The sequence below is a fragment of the Urocitellus parryii genome, chromosome 8, assembly GCF_045843805.1.
Source record: "Urocitellus parryii isolate mUroPar1 chromosome 8, mUroPar1.hap1, whole genome shotgun sequence".
NCBI lineage: Eukaryota > Metazoa > Chordata > Mammalia > Rodentia > Sciuridae > Urocitellus > Urocitellus parryii.
The window spans coordinates 131,347,604-131,360,901 of record NC_135538.1 but is presented as its reverse complement, the minus strand read 5'-3'; the positions used below and the strand labels follow the sequence as shown (position 1 = coordinate 131,360,901).

The window sequence follows — 13,298 nt, the reverse complement described above, 5'->3', positions numbered from 1 at the left end:
TTGGTCAATAGCAGAGAAGTGACGGAAGGTTTTCTGACACCTCTCTCACACTCGCACATGTGAATACCACATACGTACAGGAGTGGGGTCCAATAAACCCCAAACAGTAGTCATTATCATTTATCCTATGGAATGGTTCCCTGATGTGCTTTGGGGGGAGGGGAATGAATCCATGGAAGGTGCAACAAACATAGGGGGAGTAGGGAACAGCCTGGGTAGTAAGGAGAGAGAAGATTTTATAAGGGAGAGAGGACAGGCCCAGCCAAGAACTTAAAATAATAAAACTGCTTTGGTCCTCTGTAAAGTTATCAAAAACAAGGGAAACTACTCTGGACTAAGTTACAACACTTCGGGTCAAAATGTTTTAGCTTTAAGGCACGTTTGATTTTTTTTTTAAACCTCCTTTTCACTGGATAGAAAGTGCACAGCCCGCGAGCCTGCATTCTTCTTCTCCCCTATGGCACCAACAGTTTCGGGGCTCAGCAGCATGGCTTAGGCCAGAAGTGTCTGTACTGGGTAGGGCAGGTGCGGGCCAGGGCCGCAGACCGAGGCCGCCTGCAGAGCCGCGGGCAGCCGCAGGGGGCAGTACAGGTGCGCGCCGCCGCCAGCCGCTGGGCCTCGGAATGGCTTAGCTGGGGTGGCGGTAGAAAGGGGAGCTAGCAGGAGGTGCGGGGCTGGCGGTGGCGCTGAGGGCTGCGGTTCAGACCCGCATGCGCCCATCAGCGCCGGCTCGCCTGCGCCGTACGCACAGAGTGGCAACAGGGCCCCACCAGGAGCCGCGGGGAGCAGTGCAGGATACGCGGGCAGCGGTGCGCAGGGCGCGGTGCCCCACGGCAGCTGTACCCCCTGTACCCCGGGGCCCGCGTCCTTGTCCCGGCGGCTGCGGAAGGGCTTGCTGAGGATGCTGTCGATGGCGAAGGAGCTGGAGAACTTGCCCGTGGGGCTGGCGCGCCCTTCCTGGCGTGCAGGCGAGCGCGCTTGAGGAGAGGCAGGGGTAGGGGTCGCGGGTGGAGGGGGCGCGGCGTTGGGGCGGGCAGTGGCCTCCTCGGGCCGAAGTCCCGGTGCGGGGACTGTAGCCCGGTGGCTGAGGCGTTTGCGGCGGCGGCGGAAGACCCCGTCGGCGAAGGTGTACTCGCTATTGGGGTTCAGCATCCAGTAGTTGTCCTTGCCCCAGGGCCGCGAGGGGTCGCGCAGCACCTTGACGAAACAGTCGTTGAGCGAGAGGTTGTGGCGCACCGAGTTGCGCCAGCCGGTGTAGCTGCCGCGGAAAAAGGGGAACTTGCCCATGAGGTACTCGTTGATCTCCGCCAGCGTCAGGCGCCCGCCCGCCGAGTCGCGGATGGCCATGGCGATCAGAGCGATGTAGGAGTACGGGGGCTTGGGCCGCCGCGTGTACGGCTTGCTGCGTGCGCCTTCGCCGCCCGCCACGCTCCCAGCGCACCGACCTGTCGCGCCGGTCTCCGCTCTGCCTGCAGCCGCCACCGCTGTTGTCGCCTCCGCCGGGCCCTCGTCCTGGGTACCCGGGCCCCTGTCGGAGCTGTGCTCGCTGCCGATCGCCGGATCACCGGCGCCACCGCCCGCCGCAGGGCTGTTGGCCGCGCAATCCCCGTCGGAGCCCAAGGAGTCGTCGCCGGCTGCCGACAGCGGGGACGGCGCGTCGCTGCCACCCGCACCTTCCAGGTCACTGCCGGGCTTGTCCCCGTGGGCCGCGCGGGGGGCGAACACCTCTAACTTCATGCCCAGTCCCCGCCCGGTGCCGTACCCTTTTCTTTAGCGCAGTCTTAGGAAGGGGCAGGAGAGGCAATCGCGGAGCTCCGTGTCCTGGCCTTTCTTTCCCAGGAACCCTCCTTCGTCCTTCGGAGAGACACACTTTTCCGTGTAAGAGTCCTCTTCCTTTGGATTTATTTTTTGAGGGGCTGTGAGTTGGGTGGACCAAAAGGGGTGCAGGAGGAGTTGGGTGGGCGCTGTCTTTAGTTCGGGGATTACAGACTTAGGGGTGAATGCGTTTGGGGGCTGCAGTTTCACCCTCTCTAGTGCCGAGAGCGCGGGGCTTAGAAGAATTTCTTGTTGGAAAGAAGCCCGAGCATCTGCTATCCGTTAAAGAGTTCAGGAGAGGTTCTTCACTGGAGACCCAGGTCCCAAGCAGGCAGGCGTTCTCGGGGTACGGAGATATAGCCGGATGGTGTGCACGTCACCCTTGGAGGAGGATCCGGACCGAGCCTTTAGGCTCTAGCACCCGTGGAGCCGAGACTTCGAGGCCGCTGCACCCGCAGCCGCCTTCCCGCCCCCGGCCTCTGGGGCAGCATGTCCGCGCTGGCCGGCCGCAGCTGAGTCTCGCCTCCACCTTCGGCTCGGCCCAATATAACCCTGCGGCTGCTCTCTGGGGGCGTGGCCTGGGCGCAGACAGCTAGGGGGTGGGGGAACGAGGTGGCCAAGGTGGCCGCGGCTACCCCGCGGGCGCGCACCAGGCGGAGGCCACGCGGCGGCGCGGCCGCAGAGTAGCTGGGCGCAGGTTGTTTGTTTTGGGTCTGGCCGGCCCCGCCTTCCTCCTCCCTCCAATGAGGAGCGTGCGCGCGGCTGGGGGTGCGTGTGTCTGTGAGTGTGCCTGTGCGCGCGCTTGTGGGGCGGCTCCGCCCTCCCTCCCGCTTCAGCGCTCAGGTGTGAGCACCCGGCCTCCAGCGGTGAGGGAGGGGTTCCTGCGACCTGGAGTTCCAGGAGGCGATTGGGCGAGTGTGCCTGGCGGGGGAGACGACCCCTGGATATTCCTAGGGAGGCACCTGAGAGGGTTGGGTCCAGCAGGGAGCAGGGACGTTTCTCAGGCCTGTGGCCTTCCTAAACTGCAGGCGGCTTGGGTTTGCTTGTAATGAAAATCGTGCTTCTTAGGAAAGCAGAGCTCTTCCATCACTGCAGAGGTTCTGGGCAGAAGCCGCCCAGGACATACTTTGCAGTGACTTCTTTCCGGAGCCAAGTGCTGTGCCCCTTCCTGTGATTTCCTTCCAAAGACTACCTTTTGTCTTTTCGCCTTTTTTTTTTTTTTTTTTTTTTAATGAGTAAAATACAGGGTGGGAATTGTATGCTCCGTTTTTGATGACTCTTGCTTGCCAAATGGCCTCTGACTTTCACTTTTCTTTTGTCTTACTTTACCTGGCTAATGGCTCTTGGGGAAGGACAGTGGCGTCCCCATTCACCCCCTGGGGTGGCTGTGTTTGGTGTTCTGTGTGGGGCTCTTGCCTGCACTTGAGCCCCTGAGACGCCAGCTGAGCTCAGCCCCATTATTCTGGACTCCAACAATCAACAGGAACAACTAGGAGGGCGTGTTCCCGAGGGCCTGGGCCAAGAGCACCACAAATTTACCGCCATTTCTCTCCAGTCCTCCTTTAGGACTTTTACTGTGGCTTCCGTGGCACCTGTGTTGAACAGTCCGGAAAAGGAGGCGGCCCTTGACCCACAGCAGGGCCCTTGGGCCCTGAAGCCTATGCGGTGTCAGCGCTCCTGAGAAAGGGGGCCCTGGTCTTCAGGAACGGTACACTTCCAGTCCGCTGCCTACCATGCTGAAGTTTCCTCCTTTTTCCTGTCTTTGTTGGAAATAGTGACGGGGGCCTCGAGTACGTGGGAGCTCATCTTTGATGTTTGTTTTATTGCTTTCCACCATTTGTGTAGAAGGTGTACACAGTCCCCTGTCTTTATTCAAAGGGTTTTAAAGGCATTGAGAATGGGGTGGGCAAAATGACAGACCCTTGGAGGGCTCGGTTAGTTTGTGCTTGGGGGAATGATGGGTTTTGGAGATTGGATGCATGTTTATTGAGGTGGGGGGTCGATTAAGAATGGAATAGCGAATGAGTGTCTCTGTGTGGGGTGGGGTGGGGTGGGGAGGGTCTACCTAGCTCTAGCCCTGAGAATTGATAGTTCCCTGGATCTGGGGAGGGGACTGGGTTGGGACTAGAAGTTAGCCTGGTAAAGAGGCATTGATTTGGCCAGGGATAAAAGAGATTCTTAATGACTGTTAGCCTCCTTTGAATTTTTGAGGTTCACCAGGACAAGAGGGCTCATTCTTATTTTAGGGGGAGAGATAACTCTGGGAAGCGAGTGAGGATCAGAAAGGGCAGTGGGAGATTCCTGGCCAAAGAATATTTGTTGGCTGCCAAGGAAAGGACCCCACCCCACCTGCAGCCCTGCTTTCCCCCTAGGGTAGCCTCCTTCAACTGCATCTGCCCTTCTTTTCACCTTCATTTCAGGTAGGGCTAGGACCCACCCCACTGAGCACTCCCCTGTGGAGTTGTCTTTTGTCTGCCAAGGAGTCTGAAAAGGAGTGCTGGGGCAAGGAAGTAGGGTGGAGGCAGGAGAATTTTCAACCTCATTGTTTCCTGAGTAACTCAAGTCTTTGGAGCTGGAAATAAGCAGGTTGAGGAGCTGCCTCCAGCAACCTTAGGGAGACTTTGAAAAGGAAGATCCCTTCTCCTGAATGGCAAGAGGTGGTCACATGGAAAGGGGAAAAATGACCCTCAGAACTAGAATCTAGGCACTACAAGGGCAGGAGTCTAGTCTCTTTCCTTCATAGCTATATCCCATACCTTTGCCATATAAATGTACCATTGGGCAGAGGATATACTGATTTGTCTTCAGTTAAAACCAGAAATAAAACAGCTCTTTCCCATTGAGGTTGATATTGGTATTATTACTGTTAGCTGTTGTTTTGCAGATGGGAGATATTCACCTTTTGCAGATGTTAAGAGAAGGACATCATTTTCTGTATCTGTATTCACAACATCCTCAAAGTCGGACAGTTTAGGAGTCCAGACACTGAAAACAAACAAAAACAAATAAAAAACAATAACAACAGATGCATTATTTTATTTATTCATAAGTTTCCCAGAAATGCTTAGTGATTTCTGCGCCTTTATTCTCAATCTTTTGGGATTATGCCATTGATGGGTTAATAACAAATGCCTGTAGGTGGAGCCTGATGGAATGCTTATAGGTAAGACTCATTAGCTCATTTTCTCCCTTGCCCTGTAATTTCCTTGGAGATAAGTGACTAACTATGGCAAAGGATAAGTTCACATTTCCATGATCTTTTTGCCTCCCTAAAAGAGGTTCAGGAGGGGGAAGATAATGCATATATTATCTAAAAAACTAAATTAACTCTGGAAACTATCTGCTTTGCACTGCCTTAACACTAACCTGTGGAGGAAAGAATTTAATTTCTAAAATACCTTAGGTGACTTGGTACACTGGAAACGGACTAATCGTGGAAATATTTATGACTTGTTCTATGAATTAGAAGAGCTGACAACCTCCTGGCACAAGGGGACCCACAGAATGACTTCTTGATAACATTCACTTGGCAACTTGGGAGACGTCTGCTTTACCTCTTACTTATCTTGTGAACCTCTGTCAGTAGCCATACTGTTTACCTATGGGTCTGGAGAGAAGGTAAACTTAGAATTCTGGTGGCAAACTGGACTCTAGATTAGTATAATGCTGTTAAGAATTGAGAAGTCAGAGGCTCAGAGAATGGGCTCATGTTGAGAGCCCCAGTGAAAAATGTAGAATGGAGTCTCTCTCTGGAAGGGAGAAGGCCCTGACTTGGGGCCTGGGAGTCAGGTGGCAGACAAGGTCCTCAGGGAGTGTAAAACCCAGTTCCCTCCTTACCCTTCCTCAGTGAAAACACAGGAAGAAAAGGAATACTTTCTATTCCTTTCTATCCCCTATGTTTATAGTCTGGCTGATTGTTTTGTAGATGTGGATGCTGAAGACCTCAGGAGAATTCTGCAGAGATAAAGGGTGGGTGTGGGGATAGATAAAACCGAGGTATTTTTTTGTATCTTTATTTCCTCTTCCTTCCAAAAATGTTTTAATAGGATCAGGCTCATTTGTTTGTTTGCCTGCTTACTTTTTTTGAACAGTCTCCTTTTGGTCCTCTGGCCCATGGACATGGTTTAACCAAAGCATCCCATGATCTGGCTGGGTATTATTGACCAGATGCAAACTCCACATCTGTGCTTGAAGTTTGCTCTTGAAAGTCAGGACCACAAACAGGAACCCTTTGAGGGCCCATTGAACTAAAGATTATTGGGCTAAGTGCACCCTATTCTAGGTGGTGGGTCTTAGGGAGTGGGAAGTGGTAGGAGCCCTAATGGAGAAGAGATAAAGTAGCTCAGGACAAATCTGGGAAGAATAAATAAGAGTAGGAGAAAAGATGTGAAGATATAAAATAAGTTACTCTTGGCATGATAGGAGTTAGAGATGATTGAGAAAGCTGCCTAATTGTATTAACCAGAGACAAGATCCTACCTACTGGAACATTGGACAGAAAGCTCCAGGGCTAATTTATTACAGTAAGATAACAGCTTTGATGCTGGGGTCATGGAGTCCATTCTTCGTTGATGACCAGTTCTGCGAGACTCTCATTGTCCAGTTTCCCTATTACCTGAAGTCCTTTAAATTTTGAGTATTAAAAGCAGAACAAGAAATGTTTTACTTCCCTGCACAACAAATTACTCAGTTTTCACTTTTTAACTTTTGAGGCTGTCAACTTCCATAATAAATTAAAAATCAGTAAAAATCAGGCATCTCCTGGAACTTGCTATAGGAAGAAGTCTGTCTTTCTATGAAGAGAACTGATTCCCTTTTCCCTGGGGAGAACTCCATCAGAACGAAGTCATACAAATGGGACAAAAGAGGGATGGGTGGCAAATGAGATCTAGTTAGTATGCTTGGTATTACTGATATCGAGACGTGCAAACAAGGGCTGGTGGTAGAGCTGAGAGCATGTGCTTAGCATGTGCAAGGACCCAGGTTTGATCCTCAGCATGCACTCATAAAAGATGTACAAAGAAATAAAATATAAAGCCGAGTCTTCCTCATGACTCTGCAGAAGGGTCTTGCATCATACCTGCATTGGCTAGTAGTCCCCGGTAACTGGACCCACAGTCTAGGTTTGTGCAAATGGGGTGGATGTGGGTGAATTCTCCTACTTAGCTCCAGCCCCTCTGGTTTTAATTTACCATTGCCACTCTTTGGATACATGAAGGCTTTGGAAACAGATGACCTTGGGTTTGTATCCTGCCTTACCAGGCAAGCTGTTGGCCCTTGCTTTTTTTTTTAATCTAGAAAAAATTTTAATAGTAAGTTCTTAAAAATTATAATAAAAAAATCCTTCCACTACTATATTCTAGGCTCTATTAGGTATTCTTTTCTCTTCTATTCCTCTTTAGATTAGTCATTAATCTTGGAATGATAGATTGTCTTTGGAAACTCAGATGGGCAAATACTCAGTCACTGATCAACCTAGCAAAGTTTCCAGATGAAAAGTGGAAAAGTGAGAAAAAAAAATCTGTGGATTTATGGGAAATTTTGGGAGGGATTTAATCAGTGTATGGCCAATGCCTTAGCCTGTATTCCAGAAAGAAAAATTCAGAAGCCTCTCATGCAATTTTGAACAAACTTCTTCTTCCAAATTTAGGCAGAAATTGACAGGTGGATAACCCAGATATGTCAAACATGTGTTAGTAGATCATATAGAAAAGATTATGATAGAGGTGTGAAGAGAATCTTATTTATGTAACTATTGATTTATCCTCCATCTATCTCCTTTTTATTATGGGGAATTTCAAGCATATACAAAGGTAAAGACAACACAGAATTAGAATACTGTCCCATGTAACCTTCATCTAAATCAGCAGTTTTTAGTTTATGGCCATTTTTATTTCAGCTGTAATCTTCCCATCCCAATTTACCACCTTCCATCAGGTGTCTATGAAGCTAATCCAAGACATATTATTTCTATTATAATTACAATCAACCTCTATACTTCTGGGTTGCAAAAACTGCATTCATACTGAACATGTACAGACTTTTTTTCTTGTCATTATTTCCTAAATAGCATAGTATAACAATTATTTTCATAGAATTGACACTATTTTGGGTATTATAAGTCCTCTAGAGATGAATTAAAGTATACTGGAAGACGTGCATGGTTTACATGAAATCCAGTGCCCCGACTTTTTTTTTTTTTTTTAAAGTGATGGAGATTGAACCCAGGGCCTTGTGCATGCAAGGCAAGCACTCTACTAACAGAACTAAATCCCCAGCCTTTCCAGTGCCCTTTTATAAAAGGAAGTTGAACATCCTCAGATTTTTGTCTTTTGGGAGTCCTGTGACCAATTTTTCCTGTGGATATTACAGGATGAAGGTACTTCAGTATCTCTAAAATATAAGAACTCATTTTAAAATAAAAGTGCAATTACAGAACTACTAGCAAACCTCAAAAATTGCCAATCTTTCCATAATAATTACCAAATATCTATCCAGTATTTAAATATCCCCAATGGTCTAATTTTAATAAACTATTTATTTGATTGATCCAATATGTAAATAAAGTCCTTTCATTATCTTTGATTAATGTGTCTTTTAACTCTCTAGAATCTGTAGATCTTTTTTCCATCTTCCTTCCTTCCTTCCTTCCTTCCTTCCTTCCTTCCTTCCTTCCTTCCTTCCTTCCTTCCTTCCTTCCTTCCTTCCTTCTCCTCCTCCTCCTCCTCCTCCTCCTCCTCCTCCTCCTTCTTCTCTCTCTCTCTCTCTTTTTTTTTTTTTTTGCTGTAAATTGAACTCAGGGCCTCACACATGCTAAGCATGCATTCTACCACCCAACTAGTCCCCAACTGCTGTGTTTTCAATTATCATTACAATTCAATTGTTAAATAAGTCAGATGGTTTGTGCTGTAGAATTTTCCTGCAACTTAGATTTTGTTGATTACCTAGTGTTGGTTGATATGTGCTTCTGTCCTCTGTAGTTCCTGTGACTTGGCAGTTAAAAAGTAGAGGCTTGAATGTATTCAGTTTTTGCTTTTTCCCCAAGAATACTGCAGAGGTGATGTTGTGGACTCCTGTCAGAGGCTCACATGACTGGCTGCTGCCCTTTTGGTGATATTAAGGTTGATCAGTGAATCTGAATGTAAGCTTGATTCCTTTGTTGTAAAACTTCAGCTTTTCTCTTTATGTTCCTGTTAGCCGTGAGTGATGGTAGCTTGTACCCATTATTCTAAAAGAAGTTGCAAGGCAGTGATAATTTCATTCTTTCACCCCTTCTTCTTTTGTAACTTGGAATACTTACATAAAGAAAAGCTTTTACTCCTCAAGTCTTTGTTTCTTGGAAATACAGTGCTACAGCTTGGATGTAACATCCCCCAAGGGTTCATGTGTTGGAGGCTTGAGCCTCAGTGAGGTGTTGTGAGAGGTGGTGAGACCTAGTAGGAAGAGTGGGGCCTAATGGGAAGTCATTAGGTTATTGGGGGTTCTGCCCTTGGAAGGGATTAAGATAGGTTTCTGAGACCCTGATTAGATCTTATAAGAGTGGTTGATCCCTGACTTCCTGTCTGGCTTCCTGTCTTGTCAAGTGATATCACTTTCTGCACATATTCCTGCCATGGTGCCATCGGCCATGAGGTCTTCACCAGAGCCAAGCTAATGCTGATGTCATGCCCTTGAATCTCTCGAACTGTGAGCTAAATAAACCTCTTTTTTTTTTTTATAAAGTACTCACTCTCAGGTATTTCATTATAGTCAAGGAAAGTGGACTAATACATATATTTTGTGCTGAAAAAAAGGCTAAATGTGTGACTCCTTTTATTGATCTGTTTTCAGATAATTTGGTAGTTCTCCTAAATCTTCCAAAGGACACATACATGTGCACACAGAAATGTACCCACACCACACTCATATAAGTATCATAATGAACTAATAGCATTTAATAAAGCTGTTGTATTTAAATTTAGTCACAGCTTCCTTGATTTCTAGTGTGACAACATTCTCCAGACTGATTTTACATTTTCTACCTCAGACCTGGAATTATCTATTTATCCAAGGGCTTCTTGTTCTTTGTAGTCTGAAATAGTCTCAAGAGACTAAAATCCAGGCTGTAAGGGTGTTCATTGCTCATTGTTTCTAGAAGTTTACAATGGACTGTGTGCTAGGAAGCAAAATTTTTGTTAGAGAATATACATGATATTTTCAGTTCAACTATATGTTTACAAAGTGAAACTTTTTTGATTTTATTTGGGGCTATCAATTCCAATTTTATTTCTTGATATAGGGGCACTTAATCACTGTGTCATATCCCCAGCTATTATATATATATATATATATATATATATATATATATATATATATTTAGAGACAGGGTCTTGCTAAGTTGCTTAGGGCCTCACTAAGTTGCTGAGGCTAGCTTTGAGCTCACAATCCTCCTGCTTCAGCCTCCCAAACTGCTGGGATTATAGACATGTGGCACCGTGCCTGCCTTCAGTCTTATTTCTAACAATATGATAACTGAAAAACAGTTTGATGTTCATTTTCTTGGCTTTACTTTTATTTTACTTATTTATTATTACCTTTAGGGCATTTATCTTCCTGGCTACATAGTCAAATTACCAAAATTTAAAGTAATTTGAGATAATTAGTCTCTAGTGATGAAGCCATCAAGCTGATATTCAATGAGCATTACCTGGTCCCTTTAGCTGTTTATTTCCTCCATTTGTTGTCAGTTTGTTTCATAATTATGTTATACTGGACTGGTTTTAAAGTCAAAGCTATAATATGAGGCACATTCAGAGGAATTTAGTTTTATTTTTTTTTTGGTTGTAGGGATTGAACGCAGGGCCTTGTGCATGCTAGAAATTTAGTTTTCATTCTTGTTTCTTTTACATGAGAGGATTTGATAAGTTTTAAATTACCCTCTCTATTAGTTTCCTAGGACTGCCCTGTGAAATACCACAGTCTGAATGGCTTAAACAATAGAAATTTGTTTTCTTTCAGTCCTGTAGGTGGAAGCCCAAGATCAAGGTGTCATGGGGTCAGTTTATCCTGATGCCTGCACCCTGCACCCATGGCCATCTTCTCCCTGGGTCCTCATGTGGTCTTTCCTCTGTGTGTGCCTGTGTCCTAATCTCTTTTTAGAAGGAGACCAGTTATATTGAACCAGAACCCACCCTAATGTCCTCATTGTAATTTAATCACATATTTAAAGACCCTATTCCAATATAGTCACATTCTGAGGTATTGGGGGTTAGGACTTCAACATATATGTTTTGGGGGGCATAATTCACACTTCTGCTTAAAATAACCAAGCCAACATATACACATTCATATTTCCTTTCACATAAATGGTATTAAAATATTATCTGCAGTTCTCTTGACTTTACCTTAACAAATTATCATGGGTATTGCTCCATGGCATTCAATAGACGCATTCCTATTTGAAACACAATGTTTTGACTGTCAGTTGAACTCAGAATTTCCTGACATTGAAGGAAATGCATTGATTTGTTTCAATTTTATGACTTCAAAACTGGGAGGAGAGATTTTGGAACCATAAAAATGGACAACCATGTGTGGTTGTGGACTTGAGGTCCTCATGGATGCTGTCCTCTGACCCCTGACCCTTGTTGTTTTACAACCTATTTTGTCACAGAAGATAGAAGCTTCATTTAATTTGCAAATGTATCATGGAGACTGGGCCTCAGCCAGGTTGAATTTCTATATCCTGCAAATGTAACTATTATTTCTACCTTCGTACTTGTTTCCAACATACCAATGACAGTGATAAATTGTGGCTTCCATAAAAAAGTGGGATGTTTTTAAACTTGATCAAGGAAGAATTGACTAATTTTTACCAGCTGAAAGGAGACCAGCCTGAATGATTTCAACCCATGTGTTACATTTCAAGTTTATGCCTTGTTATGGTTATTAGGTGTTCCCCAAAAGCTCATGTGTGAGGAAATACAAGAAGGTTTAGAGGAGAAATGATTGGGTTATGAGAACCTTAACCCAATCAGTGACTTGATCCCTTGATTGGATTAATTGATGGTGACTGAAGGTGTGTGAGGTGTGGCTAGAGGAGGTGAGCATTGAGGCATGCCCTTGGGGTGTATATTTTGCATTGGGCAATTGGAATCTCTCTCTCTCTCTCTCTCTCTCTCTCTCTCTCTCTCTCTCTCTCTCTCTCTCCTTCCTGATCATCATGTGAGCCACTTCCCTCCACCACACTCTTTCACCATTAAGTTCTGCCTCACCTCAAGCCCTAGGGAATGGAGCCTGCTGTCTAGGGACTGAGACCTCTGAAACTATGAGCCTCCCAGATAAACTTTTTCTCTTCTAAAATTGTTCTGATTGGGTCTTTTGGTCACAGCAGTGAAAAAGCCAACTAAAGCGTGCCTCTATCTAAAACCGGGGTCAAGTGGTACTGCCAGGAAAGATATCACCCTCAGGTCTCCTTAAATGAGACAAGAATAGCTTTTCCTATCATGCTTTGAACAAGGATGCTTCTGTAATGCTTAAGGTGATGCAAAAGTTAAAGATTTGTCGAAGTACATTCAACTCTTCACTCACAGGTTCTGCATCTGTAGATTTTAACCAACTGTGGATCAAAATATTGGAGAAAAAAAATGTGTACAAAACATATACAGATTTTTTGGTGATTATTTCTTAAATAACAACAACTATTTATGTAGAATTTACATCATATTAGGCAATATAAGTCATCTAGAGATGGTTTAGAGTTCATGGGAGGATGTGAGTAAGTTACAGACGAATACAGCTCCATTTTATGTATGGAACTTGAGCATCCTCTAATTTTTTGCATGTTTGTTATATTCAAGTCCATTCAATGCTTTCTAGATTTCTGGTCTAACAATGTACTCCAGGTTCATTTGACATTTCTTGCTTCATATCTGTCTGTAATTATCTATTTATTCAAGGAACCCTTGTGCTTAATCGTCAGAAATAGCCTTGAGGATAAAATCCAGGCTCTGGGGCGTTCGTTACTCCTAGGTTGATCATTGTTGCTAGGGCTTTGTAGTGTGGACAGTGCTAGGAAGGAAAATTTTTCTTAAAGAAAGTACATGATATTTCCAATTCAACTTTTGGTCCATGGGGGTCTTAGGACAAAGACATTGTCAGGCATCCTCCTGAAAGTGGTTCTGAACTAGGCAGGCTGTCTGTCTGGTTCTTCATACTAATCTGCAGATAACCCTTGTCCTTCTGGCATGCTCCCAAGATCTTTTGTATATTTTGTAAAGCACAATATAAGTTTCTCAAGCTCTATGATGTTTATGTTTGGAGTATTGTGGCATTAATATTCTTTCCTCCACCACACACCAGGTACACCTCAGAGGGTAATCTTCTCTCTTAAGTTAAAATATTTGTTTAGTGTGGGATTTTTGTTCTCAACTTTCTGGAAACTCTGTTTCAAAGCTACTTCAGTCATCCAAATTCAGGTGTGGTGACAACCTCTCAGCATTGAT

The 13,298-nt window shown here is 45.4% G+C and overlaps 1 protein-coding gene across 1 annotated transcript; it reads right to left on the bottom strand.

Moving 5' to 3' along the window:
* Window positions 1–492: 492 nt before the first annotated feature.
* Window positions 493–1,737, bottom strand: Foxq1 (forkhead box Q1). The gene has a single exon (XM_026398939.2). The coding sequence runs from the start codon at window positions 1,735–1,737 to the stop codon at window positions 493–495; it is 1,245 nt and encodes a 414-aa protein (XP_026254724.2).
* Window positions 1,738–13,298: the final 11,561 nt, after the last annotated feature.

What these genes read in the sequence shown, in the direction of transcription:
- Foxq1 (XM_026398939.2), bottom strand. Translation starts at nt 1,737, where the DNA reads ATGAAGTTAGAGGTGTTCGCCCCCCGCGCGGCCCACGGGGACAAGCCC.